Source organism: Balaenoptera musculus, chromosome 12 (genome assembly GCF_009873245.2).
Source record: "Balaenoptera musculus isolate JJ_BM4_2016_0621 chromosome 12, mBalMus1.pri.v3, whole genome shotgun sequence".
Taxonomy (NCBI): domain Eukaryota; kingdom Metazoa; phylum Chordata; class Mammalia; order Artiodactyla; family Balaenopteridae; genus Balaenoptera; species Balaenoptera musculus.
This window is the reverse complement of record NC_045796.1, coordinates 68,330,760-68,358,460: the sequence shown is the minus strand read 5'-3', so window position 1 is coordinate 68,358,460 and position 27,701 is coordinate 68,330,760. Positions and strand designations below refer to the sequence as shown.

At 40.4% G+C, this 27,701-nt stretch overlaps 2 protein-coding genes across 3 annotated transcripts in view; both read right to left on the bottom strand.

Annotated features, from left to right (window-relative positions):
• Positions 1-27,701, bottom strand: part of MDN1 (midasin AAA ATPase 1) — a 155,990-nt gene that overhangs the window by 85,471 nt on the left and 42,818 nt on the right. For both annotated transcript variants that reach the window (XM_036871713.1, XM_036871715.1), the window contains exons 16-33: positions 23,183-23,394; positions 22,504-22,607; positions 21,028-21,172; positions 19,855-19,951; positions 18,391-18,504; positions 15,888-16,035; positions 15,114-15,224; positions 13,043-13,194; positions 12,315-12,493; positions 11,224-11,432; positions 10,892-11,038; positions 9,693-9,834; positions 8,217-8,351; positions 7,996-8,134; positions 7,583-7,721; positions 7,154-7,284; positions 4,181-4,325; positions 2,258-2,387 (exon numbers count right to left, since the gene is read on the bottom strand). In XM_036871713.1, the coding sequence (XP_036727608.1) occupies positions 2,258-2,387; positions 4,181-4,325; positions 7,154-7,284; positions 7,583-7,721; positions 7,996-8,134; positions 8,217-8,351; positions 9,693-9,834; positions 10,892-11,038; positions 11,224-11,432; positions 12,315-12,493; positions 13,043-13,194; positions 15,114-15,224; positions 15,888-16,035; positions 18,391-18,504; positions 19,855-19,951; positions 21,028-21,172; positions 22,504-22,607; positions 23,183-23,394 (2,579 nt within the window). The remainder of the gene's footprint in view (positions 1-2,257; positions 2,388-4,180; positions 4,326-7,153; positions 7,285-7,582; positions 7,722-7,995; positions 8,135-8,216; positions 8,352-9,692; positions 9,835-10,891; positions 11,039-11,223; positions 11,433-12,314; positions 12,494-13,042; positions 13,195-15,113; positions 15,225-15,887; positions 16,036-18,390; positions 18,505-19,854; positions 19,952-21,027; positions 21,173-22,503; positions 22,608-23,182; positions 23,395-27,701) is intronic.
• Positions 6,277-6,591, bottom strand: LOC118905408 (mitochondrial import inner membrane translocase subunit Tim9-like). The gene is given in 3 exon segments (XM_036872077.1): positions 6,277-6,384; positions 6,459-6,492; positions 6,494-6,591. Coding segments are annotated over 3 exon segments (240 nt in total).

Here is a 27,701-nt window from a genome sequence, read left to right as displayed (position 1 = left end):
CAGAATTCAATTTAGAATCCATAATAGTTGAAATATTAAATTCAATGAATCATATATATCCTTAAAGAAAATCTGGGGAAAAGCTATGTCTAGTTTCCTTTTTTTTGGGCGGTGTGCAGCTTGTGGGATCTTAGTTCCCTAACCAGGGATCGAACCTGTGCCCCCCTACAGTGGTAGCACGGAGTCCTAACCACTGGACTGCCAGGGAATTCCCTAATTTCCTCTTTTATATTACACAATTTCAAAAATGTTTTTATGCTGTGCCACGCTGATCCATTTCCAAATGAAAAAACTGCTATAAATTATTAAGCCACTTCTCCCTCATGCTCCATGTTCCTTCCCTCAGGGTCTCTAATGCCTCCCCAGGGAAGTCTGCTGCCATGCAGCCTGGAAAGCATGGAGTAAACAAGCTCCTTAAGGACAAGCCGTAAGGCTCAGAGTAAGTCCTAGGGGTCCCAGTGCTTATGCCCTGTGGAGGAACCGTTTGCTCAGTTAAACATGAAAAGCACTGATGATGCAGCAAACGTGGCAGCTTAACGGCAGTTGCATCCTCCGCCATTCTGTCACAATCCAAGTAGCTCAGAAAAGTAAGCAGCCCATAGGAGATTCAGAGGTTATTTCCTTGGGGGACCCAGTCTCAACCCAGAGCCAAAAGATAAACCATGCCAGCTTAACAATTTCTGTCTTCTCCTCCTCTTTTTACTTGAATTTTCACCATAAATGCACCAATGCACACAACCAAGGTAAGTCAGAGGTTCTGAGTGTGGGCTGTAGACCAATATTATTGGACCACCTGGGAACTTGTTAGGAAGGCAAATTCTCATGCCCTACACCAGACCGACTGAATCAGAAGCCCTGGGTGCAGGGCCCCGCAAGCTGTATTTAAACCAATTGTCCAGGTGAGTTTGGGAATCGCAGGCTTAGTCAATTCTGCACCACTGAGTGGCTGTGATATTGGTGGAGCCAGGGGAACTCCAGCTGTTCAGATAGCACTGGGTACACCCATGAATACTGAGGTTCAGTAAAGGCCCTTCTTAAAAGGAAGTCTGTGCTCAGGTGACTAAAGAGCCAATCTTTCCTAATATACCACAGATGAGGCTGGGATCCACGCACCTACTCTCCACAGCCATCCTACCTATTTTTGAAGCTGTGCTTTAGCGTGCCTTTAAAAAGCTGAACGTATCCATGAACCTCAATCTCAAAGAAGCAGACAACCTTTTATATTCTTTAAGACAGAGAGGCAAAATGATCCAAAAAACTACTTGTATTAGGGTTTGTATTAAGTCTTAGAACCAGATCTACGTCCTAAATTTAGCCCATTCAATGCCGAGAATATGGGATTAATCAGGGCAATCTAAGCTCAATTTGGAAAAAAAAAAAGAACCGTATAATAAATATTTTGGCTCTTACTGGATATTTTTTTAAAATGTATTATTTTTAATATGCAGTTTGTTTTAATGCAACATAATTTTTTAAATTAATTAATTAATTTATTTATTTTTGGCTGCGTTGGGTCTTCGTTTCTGTGCGAGGGCTTTCTCTAGTTGCAGCGAGCGGGGGCCACTTTTCATCGCGGTGCACGGGCCTCTCACTATCGCGGCCTCTCTTGTTGCGGAGCACAGGCTCCAGACGCGCAGGCTCAGCAGTTGTGGCTCACGGGCCTAGTTGCTCCGCGGCATATGGGCTCTTCCCAGACCAGGGGTCGAACCCGTGTCCCCTGCATTAGCAGGCAGATTCCCAACCACTGCGCCACCAGGGAAGCCTTGATATTTTAAGAATTATTAAATCTAGGTTACAAGTCTATGGGAGTTTTTAAAATACTACTCTATTTTCCTTGTGTTTGAAATTTTCATAATAAAAGGAAAATTTAAAATAAAATAAAGTGAAATGATAATAAATTAGTTGACAACTACTAAAGAAATGCAGTTTAAAATTCTATAAACATTTTCTAACGGTGGTAATGATTAAAATTTAAACCACATTTCCTTATCTTTAGCCAACAAATATGCCTTATATATAAAGATAGCCGACAGGTGAAACAATCAGAAAGCTAAAACGTAGTAACCCGGTGATGGAAGCAAGGTGAAGAAGGGATACTTTGGTAGAGGGCAACAGGCTAGTATCACATTTTCCTTAGATCTATCTACCTGTTATCACTTCTCCATAGAACAGGCCATACACACCTACTGCTAAACATGCTATTCCCCTCCCTCCAGCACACACACACACCCCACCGCCACCACCTGAACACTCTCACCTTTACGATCTGTTCTGCCCAGAGACAGTCCTGGACGAAGATTATGGCTGATAATCTGAGTTAAGTCTTCACGGCTTGCGCTTTGAGGGCACCATATTTCTGTAAAACGGTTTCTTAAGGCAGGAGACAGCTACAAAGAACACAAATCCTAATGTGAATTTAATACCTATGAGGAAAGCTAGAAAACAAATCCTTTGAATGAATGCTTGCTGTGAATGTGGCAAATACCCAATGCTTCTTTTATCACCTCTACTACTGTCTATAATTCACTGAACACCTATTTGTCCGGCTCCTTCCACATGTCACCTCATTATCTCCACCACACTCCCTGAGCTCGTACTACCACCCCTTTCTTTATAATCATGGTAGAGAACTTCAAGGTCTTATAGAGTCCGTGGTGCAAGAAGGATTCAGCCCTAGTAGATGACTCCCAAACCCCAACACTTTCCCCTAAGCAAAGGCCCTTCCCTTTACTTTCCCTTCAGCTACTTGACTGGTGGTTTGGAGAAAATAAACATTATCTTCCCATGGGGGAGAGCTGTCTGAAGCAGAAGGAGAAAACTTTGATGTGGCTCAAAGGGAGTGAAATTGCAAACAGGTATATATTTACCTCTTGTATGACAAAGAACTGTTTAGTCCTCCAGTCTCAGGGCCTTTGCCCTCAGTCTGGATTCATCCCACCCTCCCCCTAGGTCAGATAACACACGCTCACAAAAGTTCACCAACGATTTTCTTTTACTGCACAGATCAACTCCATCCTTCGCCTCCCCGGCCTAGCACAGCAGGACCAGGAACAACGCCTGCACTCAGGAGCAGCTCAGCAAAGGCCCCAGGGGTGTGCGTGTGCTGCTCAGCACCATCCCGGCTGAGCAGGACCGTGGTTCCAGGATCCCGCCTCCCTCTGCAGCAAGGCAGGCAGAACCAAAAGCTAGCTTTCCCTTCGGTAAAAGCTGGCAATCTCTGTCTAAAAATAACTTAAGCTAACCTGACAGGCAAGTTAACACATACAACCTTGAAATCAGATCTTTCTGTGCTATTTCCACTTGCCACAGAGCCTGTTTTCATACTTTGAAACTGTGGTGTATGTTATTTCTTCCCTTCAGTACATTTCCCAAAGCACAGCAATCATCTTTCTTCTAATGCTACTGAGGAAAATCAGGCCCTAAATATCACTTTCACACTTCAGGCAGCCACCAAGTTACCAGGAATCTTACCTGCTTTCACTCCCCACCAACCCATTTCTGCTCATCATCCTGACCTACTACCACACCACCCTCTCCCTAACTTGAACACACCAGGGTCTCACACACAACGCAGACTTCTCCACTGAGAGGCTTCATGAGCCTGGAAGCCGTGGGGCTTGGGGGACCCTCACACCACCTTCTCAACAGAAGAAATCACCCTCACCCTTTCCTTTACCAACAGTCTGAGGGTGACCCACACAACCCCTGAGAGAACAGACACTCTCCACCTGCAAAACCAGGACAGGATCCTGGCTGCGACTGCTTTTTTGTCACTTTAAGTCATTCATATCACCACTCTCGTGTTTAACAGAGTAGACTCTAGAAGCAGAACTTGTGAATAAACTTCAGTTTCAACTTTTCTCATCCATAAAACTAGCAATAATAACTTCCACACAGAGCTCTCGTGAGACTTTGTTACCTTAACATATGTAAAAAGCCAGGCAAAGTGATTGAAATAATGAAATTTCAGGCACATACAAAAGTGAGACGTCAAATAAGGAATGTTTTATCTGTCAGAATTATTTTTCAACCTTATAATGGCTCTCTCTGGATTTTTATCTTTTACTCAGTTTTTACCCAACATAAAATTCCAGACACATTTTTACATACTGTATTTATGGGTACAGTGAGCTGAGGTCAAAAGGCACAAAAAAATTATGCTTCAAGAACACAGTTTTACCTCTTTTTTCCCAAAGTCACCCCCGGGGTTCATGGTTGCCAAGATACGGAATTTCTTCCCAGCAGTCAACAGCTCTACCTCATTATCCTTGTCCTCTAGGTTGCCTTTCTCAGCTAATAACAGAGACTTTTCCACTTCGAGGACACTAGAAGGAAAATTGGAGAATGTGAGATTAGAAAAGGCTTCTGTATTCTATTTTGTGGTCTTCAGTGTTCTCAAAAAGGAAAAAAAAAAGTCATCTCCTTTGCTGAGCTTTCACTTTAGTTAATGGTTTCCTGCCACAAACTTCAAAGTGAATAGTTATCCCAATTCCTTTGTAGTGGAACAACACTTCTGATCAAAAGAAAAAGAATTCCCTTTTCCCACTTACGTCAAGACACTTGTTTTAAAAAATGGGAGCCTAACTTCCCTGGCGGCGCAGTGGATAAGACTCCACACTCCCAATGCAGGGGTCCCGGGTTCGATCCCTGGTCAGGGAACTAGATCCCACAAGCATGGGTCCCGGGTTCGATCCCTGGTCAGGGAACTAGATCCCACAAGTATGCCGCAGCTAAGAGTTTGCATGCTACAACTAAGGAGCCCACGTGCCGCAACTAAGACCTGGCACCACCAAATAAATAAATATTTTTAAATAAATTAAATAAAAAATAAAAAATGGGAGCCTAGCATGCAAATGTTCATGGCAGCATTATTCACAGATATAGAAACAACCCAAATACCAAGAAGATGTGAACAGATAAAAAAATATGGTACTATCTACACAATGGGGCTTCCCTGGTGGCGCAGTGGTTAAGAATATGCCTGCCAATGGAGGGGACACGGATTCAAGCCCTGGTCTGGGAAGATCCCACATGCCGCGGAGCGACTAAGCCCGTGAGCCACAGCTACTGAGCCTGCGCGTCTGGAGCCTGTGCTCTGCAACGGGAGAGGCCACGACGGTGAGAGGCCCGCGCACTGCGATGAAGAGTGGCCCCCGCTCGCCGCAACTGGAGAAAGCCCTCGCACAGAAACGAAGACCCAACACAGCCAAAAATAAATATAAATAAATAAATAAATTTATCTACACAATGAAATACTATGAGGAACAAAAAGGAACACACTAATGATATAGGCTATACCATGAAGGGACCTCAAAACATTGACGCAAAGTGAGAGAAGAGACCATTTATATGAAATGTCCTGAAAAGCCAAATCTATACAGACAAGAAGTAGATGAGGAGTTGCCTGGAGCAGGAGGTGGCATCAAAGATAAACTGTAAATGCACAGGAGGGATGCTACTGGGATGATAAAAATGTAAACTGAATTGTGGTGGCTGCAAAACTCAGTAAATTTACTGAAACTCATCGAATTGGGGGACTCCCTGGCGGTCCAGTGGTTAGGACTCTTGGCACTCGCATTGCCGGGGCCCGGGGTTCGATCCCTGGTTGGGGAACTAAGATCCCACAAGCCGCGCGGCATGGCCACTGCCCAACTCCCCAGCCCCCGACACACAAAGAAACAACCCCCCCAAAAAAAAAGAAAGAAAAAAAAATAACTTACTGAATTATACATTTAAAACAGGTACATTTCATGATATGTAAATTATACCTTGATAAAAAGAGAAACACAGGTGTTCATCAAGATTCACACTGATCTGAGGTTTTGTTTTTTTTTTCTTTTTCTTTTTGACGGGGCAGCTTGCGGGATCTTAGTTCCCCGACCAGGAAATGAACCAGGGCCCTCGGCAGTGAAAGCATGGAGTCCTAACCACTGGACTGCCAGGGAGGTCCCTGTTTCATTTTCTTTTTTTTCCCCCCTGGGTTATTTCCATTTATTTTACTTTTAGTAATATAATTTTTTTTCTGTCTCATGACTGAACACCTATTTTGAAGAAACAATGGTTTATTTTTCTAATCAAGTGACCAAGCTGCTGAGTCTTAAGGTCTCAACAAATGCTGCATCTTACTATTTTCATTGCACAACAAGACTTATTTTGATTACTCTGGTAAATAGCAATTTTGCTTCTCCAGTGGTTCTTATTCGCCAGTCAGGACAGACGGCTGGTTCACACGGTGGCTACCACCGTGTTTTCGGGCGCTTTCTGTCAGGTGAGCCCTCATTTCCGGTATCGCATCAGGGATCCGTCCCTCAGGACTTCTCTACGTGGTTGGCCAAGGCATCCTACACTGGCTATCAGGGCTTCATTCTGTTGAACAGGATATTCCTGAAATCTCATTGATATTCTTCGTGTCATTTTTAAACATTTCTGGAAGCAATGTTCTGAGCAGGTGAGGTCACTTCAGGCTTTACTTCTCTTGTCCTGAAGTCTCTCACACTGCAAAAAGCAGGTTTACCGTAGGCTTACTGTGTAGGTTTTGAGAAACTTCTTAAACTGTTTTATCTGATCAGATTTCAGTATTTGTGCAGCCATATTCTTTCAGTACGTTCATTAGTCACCTTTTCTGATGCATGAGTTTCCTTTCTGTTCTGGAAAAGCATCTTTGCTTGAATGTCTCCAGCAAAGCCTGATTTCTTACGCAAGCACATGCTCTCACATCCGACACCAGTATGCGGCTAGGGGGCTACGTGGCCAGCCAAGTCTGGTGTGGAGGGTTGGCGTCCTGGTCTGGGGTTTTGAGAGGCCTTACAGCTGTAACATCCAGGATTTTGATTCTAGTTCTTTGAAAAAAAAATTAAGATAATGGCCACATAATTTGCCTTAAAAAAGAATTTTAACTTGCGCTTGTTTGTTTTAGCCCTATCCTCCCATAGTCCCATCTTTCTGATTATTGACAGCTAAACAGAAAAACTAGGTCTCTTAAAGGAGACACTGAGTGCTAAAGCCAAAAAAAGCAATAGCTCATCATCATTTTCAAACATTTACTGAATACAGTGTACCTATGAAGAACGCTACTGTGCACAAGAATTAATATCTATAAAATCCAGACCAGCAAAAGCATCAAACACAGGGTAAACCTCTTACACTCGTGTACCTGTTGAGTCTTTCCAGGACAGAGTCGTCGGCTAGGGAGATCTCATCCAAGAGGAAAAAGCTGTCCTCCTTCATGGCCAGAACCAGAGGCCCATCATGCCACTCAAAGAGTCTTGACGTGTCAATTTCTTCCTACAATTTGGAAAAGAAGAGGGTGAAATTAAAGGGCAGGTGACTCCACAAGACAATACACATGTAGCTAGTGGGTGTCTGCTGGAGTTGCTCTGCAGAAAACAAAGACTGGAGAACAAGGAACAGATCTCGCATAACAGGATGCTCGTGGAGGTCCCTTGCAGACCAGTGAAAACCTGAAGATAAGATACGTATCAAACCTGTATGCCCCACCGGGAACAAAATCCCACAGTTGACTCTCGCACAGAGCCGACTGCAATTCTTTAAATGAACATGTTATCATTTGCTCAGGACAAACCTTGTCATTTGGCTTCTGTCTCACGGGTCGCAACCCCCCCAAGAAGTCCGATGTCTCCATGTGTAAGTGGCAGTTGACTGAGTATAATTTCTGCTTTGCCAAGGCCGCAAACACCTGACAGATAGTAGTTTTCCCACACCTGTTAAGAGATACACACCAGATTAACAAGGAGCATGAATTCCAAATACACACCCATGAACACCCCAGTCAACAAGTGAGGGGAGCTCTGGCCACAGACACTGCTGGCCAACACAGGGCATCTGGCCAACACAGGGCGCCTGCCCCTTGGCTCAGGGGGCCCTTCCCCAAAACACAGCACCCTACCATGTCTCTTAACCAGAAGGGCACACACTACATGAACTCTACTGAATTGAACTGAACCCTCAAAATGAGTTACTGTCTTCCCACTTTACCCAGTGTCTCCAACCAGCAGCACTGGTTCACCAAATTCCAACGCCCTTCCCACCAGCATCGCCAGTCTCCGCATGCCCTTGGTCCACACGACGTGGCTGAACTTAGACTCCAATGTGGATATCTGAGCAGACAATTTACCTATCAAAGGCAGAGTGCATATTTAGGTTCTAATATAAATACAACTCAATTCATTCTCCTCTGGATGTGATGGCCTACTCACTCAGCAATTTTAGGACATTTTCTTTGGAGAAGAGGGATTGAGGACACAATTTTTTCTTGAAATGTTTTTCAAGGACTTCTTGAATCACATCAACCTCCTCCTGCTTCCTGACTCGGCCTGCCAAAAGCATAAAACCTTGAAAGAAAAAAAAAAAGGGACCGTCAAGTGTCAATACCAAGGGACACTGATACTATGGAGCATTAGCTGCTGTGAAGAGGAAACCTGAAGAACTACTTTGGAAAACCAGGAGAACTTACTACAACTAACTATACGCCTGCCCTCTGCCTTGGCAACACGACTTCTAGGTAATCCAACACAAATGAACTCACGTGCACCAAATGACATTCAGGAATGTTCAGAGCAGCTTTTCTTTCTAATAGCTAAAAAGCAGAAATGACCCAAATGTCCATCAACAAGAGAACAGACAAACATATCATGGTATCTCCCATACAATGGGTTACAACACAGTAATAATTTAAAAGGAATGAAGTCCTGATGTACAAAACAGCATGGCTGAATCTCACATCAGATTGAGTGAAAAGAAGCCAGACACAAGAGTACATACTGCATGATACTATTTAGATGAAGCACAAGCTCAGGCAGAATCCATCACTGGTGACAGATGTCAGAGCAGCGATTATCTATCTCTAGGAGTTAAGGCTGGCAAGAGCCATGAAAGAATCTTCTGAGGTACTGGAAATATCCTAAATCTTTGCCAAGGTGCTGATTTACACGGGTACCCACATATGTAAAAATACATTAAGCTGTACACGAAATAACAGAGCACTTTACCCACTTTACTGTTACATTTTATGTTATACCTCGATAAAAAAAAGTTTAAAAACAGTGCTCCTCCCTGTACTCTTTACCAGCAAAGAGAAAATACAACTCTCATGGGTTAGTTTTATTTCCTCCCCACGCTCAGTAACCACCCTGTTAACAACTCATCAAGACTTTTCAAATCAGAAGATTCTGAAAGGCTTTCTATGCTAGCACGGAGAGGAACATACAAATTCTTCCCATGGATTAAACCAAAATAAACAAATCTGAGTCTCAGATGACGTAACTCCCTTCGCTCAGAACTCTGGTATTATCCAACCCGTCAGTTTTCTGTACGTCTCTAAGGCGCAAGCATAACTCTCCATGGTCACCACAATGCAGATAAAAGGTGCTCAAAGACCCTCGCCAACCACCTGCCTAAACTCCTAAAGGCGTTATGTCCATATCCTGACGCCCACAGGTGGCCACCTGAAGCTAAGAGTGAGAAAACCTTAGCAACCAAAACATAACAGCACAGAGGCCTGCAGAAATAGGACCACTTACAACGTCAGTCGGGACTTGAGGGAGAACGGCTCTGTTCCTACAATGCCTAGTAAAATATATATACTGGCCACAATTTGGGCAAGATTTGTTGCAATAACACAGCATGCAATCTGCCCGAAGTCCACAGTTAGAGAGCGTGTGCTGAGAGCTTACCATCGTTGGCTAAGTGCTGCAACCAGTCATACTCTTTCTCTGTCTGCTCAGCCAATCTGTATCGCTCAGCCCATCGGAACAGATCACGGAGGGTGATGAAGCCTTGCTTTCCAGCAAACACTGAAGAACCTCTGCGATAGGACTATTAAAGGACCAAAACAAATGAAAAAGGGCAATGGCAAGCGTACAGTACAACTTATACAAAATTCCTGACAAACTTAAGCTACCATAAAAATGATTCATTCCACTAAGATTAATTTTTCTTAAATGTAAAGGGACTGCAATCATTTGAAGATAAATGTTCAAACCCACGTGTAAGTAAAGAACATAACAAATAATGGAATTCCATCTCATATAACACACAGAAAACGATGACGAATAATAATACAAATAGTGGCAAACATGAAGGAAAATTAATCCCATAGTGTGGGACCACAGTAGTAAGAGTGGCAATTATTAGCTTTCTAGGAAGTAATTTAACAGTGTATAATTCTGATAAAAACCACTTTTAACCCCATAAAATAAATGGGATATTCTTGGGACTTCCCTGGTGGTGCAGTGGTTAAGACTCCACGCTCCCAATGCAGGGGGCCCGGGTTCAATCCCTGGTCAGGGAACTAGATCCCAGATGCATGCTGCAACTAAGAGTTTTTGCATGCCGCAACTAAGGAGCCCACGACTGCAACTGAGGAGCCCATCTGCCGCAACAAATAAATAAATAAATAAATAAATGATGAGTAAGTTCTGGGAAATCTTTAGAAAAAAGTGGGGGGGGGGGGAATATTCTTTAAAAAAAAAAAAAAAAACTGTAGCTTTGTAGAATTGAAAAGGGAGAGCCACACATAAAGGATCTCTTTAGTTATGTCCATTCAAGGATTACACCCATTTAAAAAACAAAAACTGCAGTTTGTTGATGCCAAATTCCAACCTAAGTAAAATGTTCCATATTATCCACAAGTAGGGAACTGTCATCACATGTAATTATCAGAAAAATTTTAACATGGTATTAAATTGCCAATTTACAACACAAAACCAAAAACTGGATATTAATGGGATGAGTTTTAAAGATAAGATCCTTACTCTGAAAAAAATAATAAATGGGTGGATGGGCTGTTTCTACCCCAGGAAGCCTCAGATTCTGATCACCAAATCTAATCAACACAGTCCATTTGAAACTAAGTGATGGAGAGATGGAATACCTGAAGGTCCAGCATGACTTTAACCAACTTGCTGCAGTAGGAGGGTGGCAAGCTACACCGCTTGTGCAAGATTGTTTCCAACTCAGAACTAGGCAGTTCATCAAAGTGCAATTCCACAAATCGATTCCTGAAGGCTCTAGAAAGCATCTGGGAAACGCACAGAAACAACATGATACAAAGGACCTTTTCATTTAATTTCCAAAATGTAGGCTCTGCTATTCACCACAAAAAGAAAAATCCTTCAAAAGAGGTAAAAACATCTCAGTCTTACCAAGACGACTTTTCTACTCGACTCGGTAACAAACAGGAGTAAGGGGGCAAATGCTACACACCTTTCTGCCTCCGTAAAGTCCTGGGGGATTCTGGGTAGCAAAAAGCATGAAGCGAGGATGTGCTTTAACAACTTCTTGTGTTTCTGTTATGAGCAATTCACGGTTATCATCCAACAGTCTGTTCAGTGCCTCTAGCACATCGGTAGGGGCCAAATTTAACTCATCTAAAATAATCCAATAGCCCTTTCTCATAGCATCAATAAGAACACCTTAGAGGAAATACATACTGAAAATTAGTGCATAAATTAGTCCAAAGTTTTTTTTTTTAATGTTATATACAAATCAACAAATCCTAGATTATCATTAAATTTCAACGCAAATTGTTCTCTGCAGCTAGCCATGTCCCCAAATAATTTGTGGTTTTGAGTATCAAGGAAGCATAATTTTCAATTAAAAATACTCCTTTTTATTTTGCACAGAGGGGGAGCCAAAGCTGATGAATATTACATTTACAACTTAACTTTTTCCCCTGAAGTCTACTTTCATTTAAGTCACCAGATTCTCGTATCTATTCTCAGTTTCCCTCTGTTCAATGCTTACCCCTCTTCTGATTCTCTAGAAAATGGAGTAGTTCAACTGCACTCTTCAAAACTAGGCCCCAGGACTTCCCTGGTGGCGCAGAGGTTAAGAATCCGCCTGCCAAGGCAGGGGACACGGGTTCCATCCCTGGTCTGGGAAGATCCCACATGCCACGGGGCAACTAAGCCCACGCGCCACAACTACTGAAGCCCATGCACCTAGAGCCCGTGCTCCACAACAAGAGAAGCCACCGCAATGAGAAGCCCGTGCACCGCAATGAAGAGTAGCCTCCGCAACTAGAGAAAGCCCGCGTGCACCAACGAAGACCCAACGCAGCCAAAAATCAATTAATTAATTAATTTAAAAAAAAAAAAAACCTAGGCCCCAGTCCTGTGTACAGCCAACAAGATTAGTCTGGCTCAAAGGAAGCTGGGGCCCTAACCATCACCCCTTAACCATCACATAGCTCAGGGAGAAAGAAAAAACAGCTATTGTGGCATCCATCCATGTGCCTCAACTGGAAAGGATGAAGATTGCTTGAGGAGACCCAAGGAATAGAATTATAACCTTACCTTCTTTAAACATGAGCTTCCCTGAGGAGTCGGATGTGTAACAACCAATGTACTCCTGAATATCCGTGTGCTCGTGGTTGTTAATACGCACACAGTGGTTACCAGTAGCTGCGGCCAGCCACCGTAGCAGGCTTGTTTTACCCACTGATGTCTCTCCCTGAATCAGCACTGGATATGTTCTTTAAAGGATCAGCCAATAAAGCAATTAAAAAGAAAAAAAAAGACAGAAACCAGAATTAAATCATGTAGTGTTTAAAAAAGAACAACTATAACATTTAACATCATCATAAGAGAATGTTTTTATATACCTATGCACTACTAATGGAACGTTTCTTAAGCTCTGAGAAGTTTCTATGTAAAAATGGTTCCTCAGAAACTACCAAGGAAAGTATAATTCCAGCCTCTCTTGCACTAGTGAGAAACAGTAAGCGGGAGTAACTGTCACTCACTTAACAAGTAATGGGTGATGAGTATCCATCAGCAAAATACTAGAAAGCAACCTTAATGATGGCCAAAATAATCTGGGTCCATATTGCTCCCACCAAAGGTACAACTAGAAACGATGTTTTGTGTCTGGAGAAAAGTGACAGGATTGACTTAGAAAATAATTATTCACTCAGCCAATGAATAACAATAGAGCCCTTTGAAAGTTCAGGAAGTAGGACTAGACTTTCAGCAATGCCTATGCTGGTAAGACATCAGAGCAGTGTGAGAAAAGGTCCACACACCCTGCAGAGACCACTCGGACTATGTCTCTCAGGTTCAGCTTGACGGAAGACGTGAGGATGTACGTCTCATCTATTGTAGGTTCCTTGTCTCCCACCGAAATCCAGTAGCCTTCCACCTGGATAAGCCGACCTCCTTTTGGTTCTGGAATAGGCTGAAAGACACAAGAGTTAGAGAAATAACCCACAGACCCACGACAACTATGGCATTCTTTCAGAGAGGGGTGTAAAGTGGGAAAAAAATTGTCACCAAGAATGCTGCTTGTTCTGGACGCTTTCAACATTAAAACCCACAAATGAACATGAAAAAAAATTACTTTGAGGAAGGAGAACAAAATGGTGACATGTACTGGTTTTAAAATTCAGGTTGGGTTAGGTAGATATGGGGGAAAACTTGAATGAAAATAATTTCTCAGATAGTTTATGACTCAGTTCTCTTCTCTCATCTACCAAACTTCCCACTCTAATAAAGTATTTTGGTCAAAAACATGTATTTCATATAAACCATATTCCCAAAACATGGCCAGTGCTGTACTGGGGCAGGGAAAGGGGGGCACTACGCACTACTATGTTCTGGATCCCCTAGAAGACATTAAAACTAAAAGCAACCCTCCAGAGAAACTCGTTAAGGATAATATTGTAGATGATGGCATAACCTTTTGAAGGTATGGTGGAAGTTAAGTTGATTTACACAAAACTGCCATTTTTATAGATCAAAAATGGTCAAATGGTGGTCAGATATATAGCTATAGAAAAGTGCTCTTCTAGAACATTTAGCCCCCTGACTTGAAGCCACAGTTGTAGGCACTGCTTTTAAGGACTTCTCAGTTGGGCAGAAGAGCAGTGAGAAAAAAGAACTGTTAAGCCACCATCATATATAACCATGAGGAAAGCATACAAAAAAATAAGTGGAGGGGAATGGTAATCGGATAATAATCAAAGCAAGCTTGAGTCTTTTCTCAGCGTTTTCACAGTTTACCAAAAGCATATATTCATGTGTTACTTGTATAATTTTTTAAAAGGAAAAAACATTGAATCCAAAGTACCCACAATCCCAATGGCTCTTTCTTCCTAAACAGCAAGCAATAGACACATAAACAAGTCAGTTTGTGAGCCAGTTTCTCTCAGCCTCTTTCAATCCCATGTTATTCTGTAATTTCCTCTGTCAAACTGAAATGGTTATTGTGTATAACAGAAACAAGAAAAGGAAAGCGAAAAAAACGCCCAACCATCAATCAGAAGGGGGGTGTGCAGATAAACTGTGGTGCAAGCTTCCGATGAAATGCTATGTGACAATTAGAAAGCACGTCACTCACAGTGATCTGTGGTACAGACAAAAAAATATATCCAGGATATAGTTAGGCTAAGAAAGGAAACTACAGAACATTCTTATGAGATGGTTTCATTTATATTACTTATATTAGATATATACAGGCAGACCTTGGAGATTTTCCAGATTTGATTCCAGACTACGGCAATACAGCAAATATCACAATAAAGCCAGTATGGCAATAAAGCCAGTCACACAAATTTTCTGGTTTCTCAATGCATATGAAAGTTATGTTTACACTGTACTACAATCTATTAGGTGTGCAATAACATGTCTAAAAAAGATGTACGTATCTTAATTTTAAAATGCTTTATTGCTAAAAAATGCTAACCATCAACTGACAACATAGGGTTGCCACAAACCTTCAATTTGTAAAAAACTGCAACATCTACGAAGTGCAATAAAGCAAACTGCAATAAAGTGAGGTATGCCTGTATTAGAATTTACCTTGATAAATCTACACACACACATATATTAGAATTTGAATATATAAAAAAGATTTTTTAACTTTTAAATATATATATATATGTACACACACGATTTAGATGGAAAGGACTATCTATAGGATTTAAATCTCCAAAGATCAGGATTATCAGGAATTTTCACCACCTACGTTAAAATTCTGTGGAACTGACTTTGATAATTAGAAATAAGTTTTGCAAAAAAAACAAAACCAAAAACAAAACAGCTAACAATTTGGTATTTCAGCCTTTCATTTAAGCCAAAAATCAAAAAAGAACCTACCTGCTTCAGCAGACTTTTAACATTGCCAGAAACAATGTGCTGACAAATGAGCTTCTGAACTACTGGGTGCGACGCCCTGTCAAGCTGTGTTAAGAAACCCAAACAAAAGCCCTAGAGAAAACACAAATACGCGTTAACACTAGTTATCCTTCTGCAATAACAGGCCAACTTATTTCAGAAACAAAATTCAACCTCTCGGGTGGTGCTGGTGCCCAGAACAACTTTTTTTTTTTAAGAATATATTTTTTATTATTTATTTTACTTTATTTTAATTAATTAATTAATTAATTGGCTGTGTTGGGTCTTCGTTGCTGCGTGCAGGCTTTCTCTAGTTGCGGCGAGCGGGGGCTACTCTTCGTTGCAGTGCGGGGGCTTCTCACTGTGGTGGCTTCTCTTGTGGCGGAGCACGGGCTTTACGTGTGCGGGCTTCAGTAGTTGCGGCTCGCGGGCTCTAGAGCCCAGGCTCAGTAGTTGTGGCGCATGGGCATAGATGCTCCGCAGCATGTGGGATCTTCCCGGACCAGGGCTTGAACCTGTGTTCCCTGCATTGGCAGGTGGGTTCTTAACCACTGCACCACCAGGGAAGCCCCAGAACAACTTTTAAATGGGATACAATGGTAGAAAAAGGGCAGGGTAGTTCTGGTATGAAAAGTTCTGGGCTAATCTGACTAAACAGAAAGCACTGGCAACCCTGGCACGGGCATCCCCACTTGCTCCTTCCCCATGGTGTGCCCATCCACCAAGCTCTCAACCAAACACAGACTGTACAAAGACCTCATAGAGCGAGCGCTGGATGTTGCCACATGGATTGGAGGCTGCAAATCGCAGGGCCCTACAGAGAGTCCGAAGGCTGTAGTGAGGTCTGTGGCCGGTCCCATCCACCAATTTTGTCCCAGACTCCTTCCGCACAGCTGTATAGAACCTACAAAGAGGATGCAATTCAAAAGATTTATTTTATTAACTAATAAGCCTTACTATTTTGCTGTTGTTCCCATTTCTCTACAAAAGGACCAAAAGGCATTTTTATAGATTAGATGGCCAAGCTTACATACAACTTCTTAGAGCATCAAAAATAATAAAATGAATATTGATCAATTTCCCTTAGGATGGAAAGAGGAGAAAGGTGAGATGTGTCTGATTTTTAAGGGAATGGTAGTGAGATATGAGAGGCCCTTAGCAAGAATATACTGAATCCAAACACAGGGTTCCAAAGTCGGCTTTAATATGAGGGTCAAATGAAGTCCCTGTGTAATCTCTAATGGTGATGGATAAGCACATAGAAAACAAAAGTAATGGTGTTTTAAAAGAAAGTCTACAGATACGGTTATAATCAACAATGACAAAATGTTAAAAAGCATGATGATATGGTGACCATTTCTACTTTCGTTACCACATAATTTAGAAGTCCAGAAGATGACAAGATGGAAGAAGTTTCAGACTGAAACATCAAGTGCAAATCTCAAAAATTCATGAAGGACCTCCCTGGTGGTGCAGTGGTTAAGAATCCGCCTGCCAATGCAGGGGACACGGTTCAAGCCCTGGTCCGGGAAGATCCCACATGCCACGGAGCAACTAAACCCGTGCGCCACAACTACTGAGCCTGTGCTCTAGAGCCCGCAAGCCACAAATGCTGAGCCCACACGCCGCAACTACTGAAGCCCACATGCCCAGAGCCTGTGCCGACAGCAAGAGAAGCCACCACAATGAGAAGCCTGCACGCCACAATTAAGAGTAGACCCCGCTCGCCGCAAATAGAGAAAGCCCAATACACAGCACCAAAGACCCAAAGTAGCCAAAAAAAAAAAAATTCATAAAATTCATGATCACATGCCACAAGATCAAGTATAACCAAACATGTGTCAGAGATGAAACCCAAGGGACTTGCCTGGTGGCGCAGTGGATAAGACTCCGCACTCCCAATGCAGGGGTCCCAGGTTCAATCCCTGGTCAGGGAACTAAATCCCACACGCATGCAGCAACTAAGAGTTCACATGCCACAACTAAAGAGCCCACCTGCCACAACTAAGACCCAGTGCAACCAAATGAAGAGATGAAACCCAAGTTCTAGCCCAAATGACATCTGTCTTCCCTCTTTGCAATCTAGCTAGACATTCTTTCTTTTGTAGAAAGACTCTACATTCCAGAAGTGGGTTTTTATATATGGAACATGCACCTCTTGTACTATCAGCATTTTATATGAGCCACACTTCAGCCACACTGCTTTATCTCCAGCTTTTTGAATTTTAACTATACATATTTACGCTTTTGTCTAAATATTCTTGGCTAACAAAAAGTGCTCTGATTTTAAAATGTGGTGTGACAAACCACTCCGAAGCCCTTTGACAAATGCCTCTTTAACTAACCTATTTAAAACTGGGCTCCAAGTTTCATTTTCTAACCAGCATTTTGCTTTATATGTTCTTTTTCTTCACTTACCACAACCAAAAATAACAGTATTTACTGATCTCCACCTGTAGAATTAAAGCTCCATGAAAAGAACCAAGATTGTCTGTTTTATTTATAGCTGTATCCCTAGCATCTGAGCCACTCAATAACTATTTGTAAAAAAAAAATAAGGAAAAAAAGCTCAAAAAGCAAAGTAAAACACTAATATGATCCAACTTCAAAATCTTTACATATTGTATATCTTGTTTTAGAGGACACAGATAAAATCAACTAAGTGACGTGCCCCCAGATGACAGACTTAGTTTCTGACAGAGCCAGCACTAGAACCCAGGGTGTATGATACAAAAGATTGCACCCTTTCCACATGGCATACAAAAAACAGAGGAAAGAAACTCAAATTAAAGCACCAAGTGATATAACCACTCTATACTGCATTCAGCTAAGACTCTAATAATTCCAAACTGGCCTCAATCAATTATATCAACCTTCCCCCCTCTACATTCCACAAAGCTAATATGCAAATTGCAAAAAGTAGGATTTCACCAAGGCAGATCAAAATATAAGCCATTTATATCTCCTCAAGGGATTCAAACTCTTAGCTGTGAATAAAGAAGTAATTAGGAGAGAGTTATCTAATTGTTTATATTCTCATAGGTCTCGACAATACATATTCTCATAAGCTCTCTATGTAGTTTCCTTAGGAAAATCCAAGGGAGTCCATAAGGTTCCAACTTTAATATAAAATCTAAATAATCCTTCCATCAGTCTTCTCTCGTTAGAAGCAAAAAAGAAGAAAACAATATACGTGCATGAGGTACACATTTTTATGCTCAGAGGAAAAGTTTATAAAGAGAAACCAAAATGAACCCACGTTATGATTCCTTGCACTGTACTCCTGCTCACACTCAAGCCTTTCAGATAATCCACAATAAGGATCTGTAAGTCTTCTTTACTTTCCAATTCTTCTACATAAAGTTCTGTGAACCTGTTAAGACAATTATTATTCCATAATAACCATTTTTGAGGAAGTTAATACAGCTATTCTGACAATACAAAAACACAAGACGGAAGTTATATAAACTCATTTTACCTGCTTGTAATATAAATTATGAAGGCCTTTCAACTTGAGATACAGATTGATCATAATGAAATAGAAGATAATGTAACCGTTACCAAAAATTCTACCATTACTACTTCTAAGAAAGTCAAACAGTCCTTGCAAAAACAGTTACAAAAATAAGACTTTATTTATCCTCATTTTCAGAAAGTGTTTTTGATTACAACTATATGTAACAAAAAGTGCATGCAACAATAACAAAAAAGCCTCCTCACTATCAAAAATTAATAGTTGTAGCAAAGGAAAATACATACTTGTGGTTGATAAAATTTTCCTAAAAAGCTTTTACTACTTTTATAATGTGGGAGAAGATCTAGTAAAGTTTTAACACTATTTTAAAAACTCAGATTCAACAAAAGGTTACCAACAATAAACAAAGTCATTTATCTTTTTTTTTTTTTAACATCTTTATTGGAGTATAATTGCTTTACAATGGTGTGTTTCTGCTTTATAACAAAGTAAATCAGCTATACATATACATATATCCCCATATCCCCTCCCTCTTGCGTCTCCCTCCCCCCTCCCTATCCCACCCCTCTAGGTGGTCACAAAGCACCAAGCTGATCTCCTTGTCCTATGCAGCTGCTTCCCACTAGCTATCCATTTTACATTTGGTAGTATATATAAGTCCATGCACTCTCTCACTTCGTCCCAGCTTACCCTTTCCCCTCCCTGTGTCCTCAAGTCCATTCTCTACGTCTGTGTCTTTATTCCTGTCCTGCCCTTAGGTTCTTCAAGGTCATTTATCTTTTCCCAAATGCTACATACATAAAACATCTTGTTCATGTCAGTCTGTGCTTAATGATGAAAACTGAAACTTAAATGTTCTTTTACAAATCATTAGTCTCATCCAAGACGACTCTGCCTAAAATGCACTTACGTTGTTATATGATATACTATTATTTCGTTATGTGAAGGTTTTCTAATAGCTAAAAGGCTATCTGAAGGAGGAAAGATTTTTGTTTTCAACAATATCCATGAGCCATTAAATGTCATACGAACAACCCAAAGGAAAAAAACTCCCAGTGTTCTGGAGTTTTCCATATTCCTACCACCTATAGGAAGAAGAAGACTACTACAAGTAAAAAGATTCCTCTATCAGCAGTCAATAAATTTCAAGCATTGTTATGAGGGTTGGTTACGTTAATACTACCAATCAATAAATAAAGAGAACTTAATTTTAAAAACAGCTCCAGGAACCAAGCCATGACCCCTTACCTGTTTCTTATTCCTGGTGGGAGATTTCTTTTGCCCACATCAGTTGCTGGATTCATACACGCAAATAAACGGAAATCCGGATGACGTACCAGTGGTTCTGTTAAAAGAAAACTATAAATTCTCAACAACTTGTAACAATAAGTGATCAGAGGAAGACTAACTCCACTGAACACCAGGGTGAACCACTATGCCTCAAGGCTCAGCAAGGTTGGTACTGGCTGCTCAACCATCCTTGCCTTTTCTCAAACCCTGATGAAATCAGTTTCCAGATCTATGTACACAACTTAATCTTTTTTTTTTTTTTTTTTTAAGTTTTATTAATTAATTTATTTATTTATTTATTTATGGCTGTATTGGGTCTTCGTTTCTGTGTGAGGGCTTTCTCTAGTTGTGGCAAGCGGGGGCCACTCTTCATCGCAGTGCGCGGGCCTCTCACTATCACGGCCTCTCTTGCTGCGGAGCACAGGCTCCAGACGCGCAGGCTCAGTAGTTGTGGCTCACGGGCCCAGTTGCTCTGCGGCATGTGGGATCCTCCCAGACCAGGGCTCGAACCCGTGTCCCCTGCATTGGCAGGCAGATTCCCAACCACTGCGCCACCAGGGAAGCCCCACAACTTAATCTTAAACTGCCATCCCACCATCTCTTATGGTGTGGTTGTTCATGCTATTTATGTTTCATCACCTATTCACCAGCGCATACACTGTCACTGAGTGTGCATGCCTTATTACCCACTACACAAATGCCTTGACAAATTATCATATTCTTTTCATTCCCTATATCACCTAACAATAAGACTTTGCAGAAAATTACTATCTACAGAATAAATAAATCACACTGGGAGGCCCATGTAATCTACCTAACCAAAAGAATATTACTTCTCTTTAAAAACATTTTTTAAATGTATTTATTTATTTATTTACTTACTTACTTATTTACTTATTTACTTATTTATGCATGCATGCAGGCAGGCTGCCCCGGGTCTTAGTCACGGCATGCAGACTCTCAGTCGCAGCATGCCGGATCTAGTTCCCCGACCTGGGATCCAACCCAGGCCCCCTGCATTGGGAGTACGGGGTCTCACCCACTGGACCACCAGGGAGGTCCCAAGAATATTACTTTAAAGAGGCCAAAAGGCCTCGCCTCAAGTCAAACCCCACGGGGACCAAGTGCTACCTGTGTCTCCTCGATCCAGCAGCACCAGAGAGCCAGAGGAGCCTTCAAGTAAACCACTCAGACATTCTACTGTTTCTGGAGCAGCCAGGTTAATCTCATCCAACAAGACCCAGTCTCCTTTCTTTACAGCCTGAGCTAATGTACCCTAGAAGATGAAGTAAAATGTTAAGGATCCACTGCAAACACACACACACTCACCAAGAACAGTTATGTGAGCAGGGTCAGAAGCAGAGGCGAGGGCAAACCGCTCCAACCTGATGAGCTTACACCTTAACGCCAAATGGCTGCCAGCTGTTTGCCAGAGTTAAGGTCAAGTTAACTTTTTTTCAAATATCCAAGAGGGTCAAGGGAATCTCTCTGAGCCTAATGATGAGATGCAATAAACTAGACCATCCCATTATATGGATGGTAAGGCAAATAATAACTTACAATGTATTCAGATGTTTAAAGGTAACCAAATGGTTATTAAAAAGACCCAAAATAAATACAGGGTCAGGCTATGAGTATACCAAGAAAAGATAAATGACTAAATCAAGAGTGTATAGTGGTTGTAACTCAGAGCCTTTCACAGTTGCTGAAGAATATCAAGATGAATCTTTCCTCTCCTCTACTGATTTGATCTCCTCAAGTTCTACTTCCAAAAGCAATGAACTGACAATCTACTCAAGTGACACAACATCAGAAACTTAATTGTTTTACTATTATTAAACTGCTTTATGCTTTTGTTTTCACTGTGATCCTAACAAAGAATCTTCTATAAATAAAACTGAAAAAAATAAAACGGAACAAACGTATTAAAATCCAGTGTAATGTCAAGTCATGAAATAGGTATAAACCCTATTTTGAGAGCACTTGACATTTTCATTGGTTATTTTAGAAACAATCATATTAAGATTACGCACTGATGACTAAATTTCCCACAACAATGGATATGTGGTTGAGGGACTTTCTCTCTTACTAAGACATCATCTCAAGTAAGAGTCCTACACCTCCCTTCAAGTGTGGTCTGAAGAGTGTCACAGAAACAATTTTCTTTAATAAAAATATAAAAAGCTTAAGTCACAAACATTTAACTAAGTTGATCCTGCAAGGTCACAGGAGAGAAAACAGTAGAGCTACCCATGCACTGGAATCAAAAACGTGTCCTAACAGGAATGGACCCAAATATGTCTCTCTCTCTCTCTCTCACACACACACACACACACACAGAGCTATGAAACAATAAAAAATTTCACTAGTTGTTCTCAACTGCATATTTAAAAATAGTAATAATGGTGTTCACCAAGACTTTATAATTTCTATAAAGGACATTAAAAAAAATCTTCCCCCCAAAGAATTATTTCATTAAGTGTTTACTGTCTTAAACAACAAGCCCTAAAATGTCAACATGAAGAGAATACAAAACAGTAGCCTCCTTAAACTTGCATTTTGCATCAAATCAACATTCCCTTAACCTAAACAACCAAAGCAAAATACCTCTACAAATGCAAACAATAGGGCATTTTCAGTCATTTTCATCTGTTGTTGGGCATGGTTGAGTCTAAGACCAAATGCTTCCCACTTCTCTTTTAGTAGTGACCCTAGAGAAAAATAAAGACAAGAATTTAACATACACTTTGAGTTGTAATATACATAACTTAAAAACACACAATTAACATAACACACACAAAAATCACATCTTAGAAGTATAAAAAATTAAGTCCAAACACTTACATAATGCCAAACATGTGCAGCCACTATACTAATCAGTTCATTTATATGCATACGTATTGGTTAACTCGTTTATCTTCACAACAACCCTTTGAAGTAGGTACTCTTATCCCCACTTTATAGATGAGGAAGAAGATAACTAAGCCGCCAAAAGCCCCACTCGCTGTGGAATCCAGTTTTCTGGAAGTAACCTCTTCTTCTAAGCACATGTGACTTACTAACCACTAAGCGGTACTGTACATCAACATCAGCGACCACCTGTTGTGATGGAAATCTTGACTAGAGTCACAGGAGCAGCAATACTTCAAAATTAGCCAGCTCTGCCTTAAGTCCTAGAAAGCTCTAATGTGTATTGCTTCATTCTTCCCCCAAACTCTTCTCCTAATTCTGCTAATTAAACTTCAGCCTCATGCCCTCCCACTGGCAGCCTGGGTCACATTCTTACCGGTCTCACTCTCTTTTCCATCCTTGTTGACAGCCGACTTGTACACATGTTGCATTAGTCTGAGGAGATTGTGCCACCGTTTCTGCCTGTAACAGGTCTGAATGTGTCCCAAGAATGTAAAGTTTTGCTTCTTGGAAAATGTCTGAGCAAAGAGTTCCTCAAATGCCTCCCGTAAGGGTAGCCAAATAAGCTTATGGTCCACTGGTTTGTAACTGAAACAAAAGGTAAATATGTGATTCACAAACTTCTAAAGCTAACAGAAGTTGGAAAGTATGCCTTAGAAAACAGGAATAGGTGTAAGATTTCTTCTAATCAAAATCAGAAATAATACCAAAATACTTAACATAAATCTATGTTAAAGTTTTAAATTATAATCTATTTTCTCCACTCCAAGTGTCAGAAGCACCTATACTAAAGGTAAAAACTAGTATTAGACAAACAAACTATGAACAAATTTGAAATTCCAAACTGGGCAGTGCAAGGCATGTCACTGATTTTACTAATATATTTAAATAAACATCATGTATATTTGATGATAAACCATATTCTATCAAGATTGACCAAAAGGTTTTTGAAACATTTTAGAAGAAAAATATAATGTCTGAAATTGACTTATTCAAGCATCTTAAGAACTTACTTGAACATCATGCCTCGTCAATGGAGGGTGGGGAGACTGCTCCCAAAGAGATTCAAAATTGGGGGAGGGGGACGGTAAAAAAAAAAAAAAAAAAAAAATCTTAAGACACTGCAATGGTTTGTGACCTTCCAAGGCTCAACTTTTTTTATTTCTCAGCATTTAGATTCTCTCCTATTTCTTAGCATTTTATTTTTCTGGTTGGGGAATTAGGGAATCAATTCATTTAAATTAAAATTTAATTTAATATTGGGGGGATTAATAATGTATAGAGTCAAGAAACACTGCTCTAGCTAAATTTAAAAGAAGCTGCCCAAGCAGCACTAATCATTCCTGGAAAATCTCAAGTATACAATTTTCCGTGGCCTAGGATACTAAATACTACAATTCAAGGATGACGACATAACTTTTATTTCTGAGAAATATAATTTGAGAACTGAAACAACACCAAAATATGTTTCAGAACAGTCAAGCACAATTGGAGAACTCATGGATACTATTTACTCACCGGCCTGAGAGAAGGAACAATGAGATGAGTGAAACCCAGTGCCCTGATACTGAGCATCTATATAGAAGATTCTGATTCCAGAGACAGAAAGCATGAGAACTTCACAAACTCAATATCGCTTCCCAGTAAGCACTAACCCATTAATCAGTAAAGACATTTCTTTACTCCATTTATTCAACTGAGATTTACTGAGCACCTGCTAGAGTTCAGCACTGAGTAGATGAGACCCACCATGTCCTGCCCCTCTGCAGCTTACAATCTAACCAAAGAGACAATAGGGGAATACACCTACTAGTATAAAATATCAAGTAGCAAGTGCTATAACTGGATAAAGTGAAAGGAGAGTGGCTGAAAGAAGAATTGGTACTTTGACTATGATAGTCAGAAGAGGCTGTGTTAAAGACGGGAATTTGAAGGAAATCAAACAAGGAAGGGTTAGGCTAAGCAAATATCCCTGGGCAGCAGGGGAGGCCACAGAGGAAATATCAACACAGAGCAGAGCTAAAGAAAGGAGACAGAGACGTGCCGGAGCCAGGTGATGAAGGGTTTGGAGTACATTCCACATGGACTGAGAAGTCAGTGGAAGGATCTGAGGAAGAGAGTGATGAGATCTGATCACACTATAAAAGGATCATTGTAAATACTAAATGGAAGAGAGACTGTGGGGAGGGTAAGAGTAGAAGCAAAGATGAGAGCCCTGCGCTGGACCAGGCAGAGGATGATGAACCACAATGACAACAGAAGAAGTGGTAAGAAATTAAACACACACGTTATTTAAATAAAAGAGCTAGTCTTAAAGATGACAGACTAGATGGATCCAAAGCTAACTGAGGCAGCAGAGTAATGACTAAGAACGGAGACATCAAGAAAGACTGCCTGGGTTCAAGTCATGGACTAGCCATTACCTTGAACAAGGCACTTAATGCCTGTGAGCCTCAGGTCCCCTAAGTGTAAATGGGGATAATCAACAGGTTGTTAAGAAGGCTAAGTGACTGAACAAAGATAAAGACTCAAAATAGTACCTGGCACAGGAGTGTCATTTAAGAGTTACCTGTGACAACTATTACCACTAGTAATTGGCTCAGTGAATTGAATTCATGAAAGAAATGGCTTTATATTTCAAATTAGACTGAGCTCCTTAAGAAAAAATTTTGTTCATTTAAAGCTGAAAGCATAGTGGCTGGAACGGTTAAGTCGTCATATGTTTCAAGTGATGAATAAATGAACAAACATACATACACCTTTCCGAAAGGAAAAATAAATAAATAGAAATAAACTGTAACACATATACTCAATGGAAACTAACCTGCTACAGGGAGAACTGATGAAATCAAACTACGAACCATTACAGACCAGGGTTTCCATGATGTCTTTTGCAGAGAAAATATGCCTCAGGAGCAACCTAAAGGCCAAGAGGGGAGGGAGGTCTAGAACACCTGGCCCTCATGGAGAGTCACTCAGGGTCTACCTGTTACATACATGATACATGGAGACCACATACAAGAGTTCACTAGAAAATGGATAGAACAAAAGAAAATGACTCTCCAAAATTATCATACATGAAAGAACATGAAGTGTAAAAGAGACACAAAACAGTGCATGCTGAGTAACTGAAAAGGCAAACGGTTCACTTCATTTGGGGTCAGGATTCTGAGTTTGAAAGCATGCACTTCTGCCCTGCAATCTCCTGTGCAGTTTCCTTTATGGATGTTTCCATGGGTGTCTTAGAGGAGGACACAGGTTAGCCGTTTTATTTCTATTTCTATGAGATCTTTAATTTTTCTCCCATTTTTTCTTTCCTTCACTGTTAACTTCTCCAAGGATACCTCCTCTTCTCTATTTATCTGTTTCTCCCTCAGAGGCTACCCCTCCCAATCCCATTCCCTAGAGCCAGTGATGTGAACCTGTGTTCTGTGTTTTGCCATTTAATGGCAGACTTTCCTTTTCTGGAATGATTTTTACCTACTTCATCTAAGTCCTCTGTATCTTCTACTCTTTTCTACAGTCTCATAAGCTCTCTCTACCCCAACTCTGTCAGAATTTGGTTTACTTCTCTACTCACAGGTAATCTGAAGGTCTATGTGCTATCAGAAACCTACTTTAAATAGAATGACAAAATTGAGTTAAAAGTTAAATGAGGGAAAAAGATATACCACACTAACACTAATCAAAAATTAAGGGGGTACGTATGCAAACAAAGATCAGAAGGCAATTTGCAGTAATGCAATTTAAGAGCCTAATGGCCTTGAAGGCTTTATTTTTATAACATATATTTATCCTTAATTATAATTTTTTTAAAAATCAATCTAAAGGAATTTTTGCAAACCAGACTAATTAGGACTATAAATTTCTTTTATTATATTTTAAGCATAGTATTTGATAAATGCAAAATATGTTTAATGTAAGTTACAAAACACAGAACTAGTTTCACAGTTAGATGAAACTAACCACACATTCCCAAAATAGAAATATTAGCCCTTCTTTATCCCACCTCCCTACCTGCTCCTTTGTTTTCTACTCCCTTGCCTTTATTATTTTTTCCTTTTTTTCTTTTTCCCTTGTCTTTTAAAAATCATTTTTGGTCTTCCAATTGAATACACAGGGTTCTTAAGCAAAGGAGTCATTCATACATCGATAATATATATTAAAAGATGTGATTTACACACCACTTGCCAATAATACAAAAGAACAGAAAACAAGGCATACTTCCAACTATACAAAAATTGAAACATATGTAAGTTTTCTTTTGATAACTGATGCTAACCTACTAACAAGGACAAATGGATATATATTTTTTTCACCAAGTTGGCACCAAAATAAAATTCCAGTTAACAAATTCTGATTTCAACCTTTTTGTATTAGTAATTGCATCAAGGCACAATGTGTACTCGCTACATTTAAAACTACTTGCAACGGCTGACATAACACTACAAATTCTTAGAAGAGACAGATCCAGTGTGTGTTCAATTAATACAAGATTAATGCCATTTGTGTTAGGAATACTTAACAGTAGGATATTACTAAAGACACAGATAGATACAGAATAGAGAGAAATACACAGTAGTATAGACGTGCCTAGTTAAGTAACAAATTCCATATATTATTAAGAACACATTGCAAGTACCACAATGAGGGAATGGGGAGATTAAGTGTCAATTAACTGAACAGAGGTAAAACGAAAACAAGGTAGAAAGACCACTGGGGAAAAATAAAGTCAAAGTAGAATTAGAGTAAGAGAGGTAAGCCTCAGCTAACAGATTCGAAGACAGAATATAAATTTAAAATACATAATTAGTGGCATGTGTAGAGCAGAAGTAATAGGTCGGGACAGTAAGAAAATGAGAAGCACCAAAGGAAGCAGGATTCCAAAGTAGCAC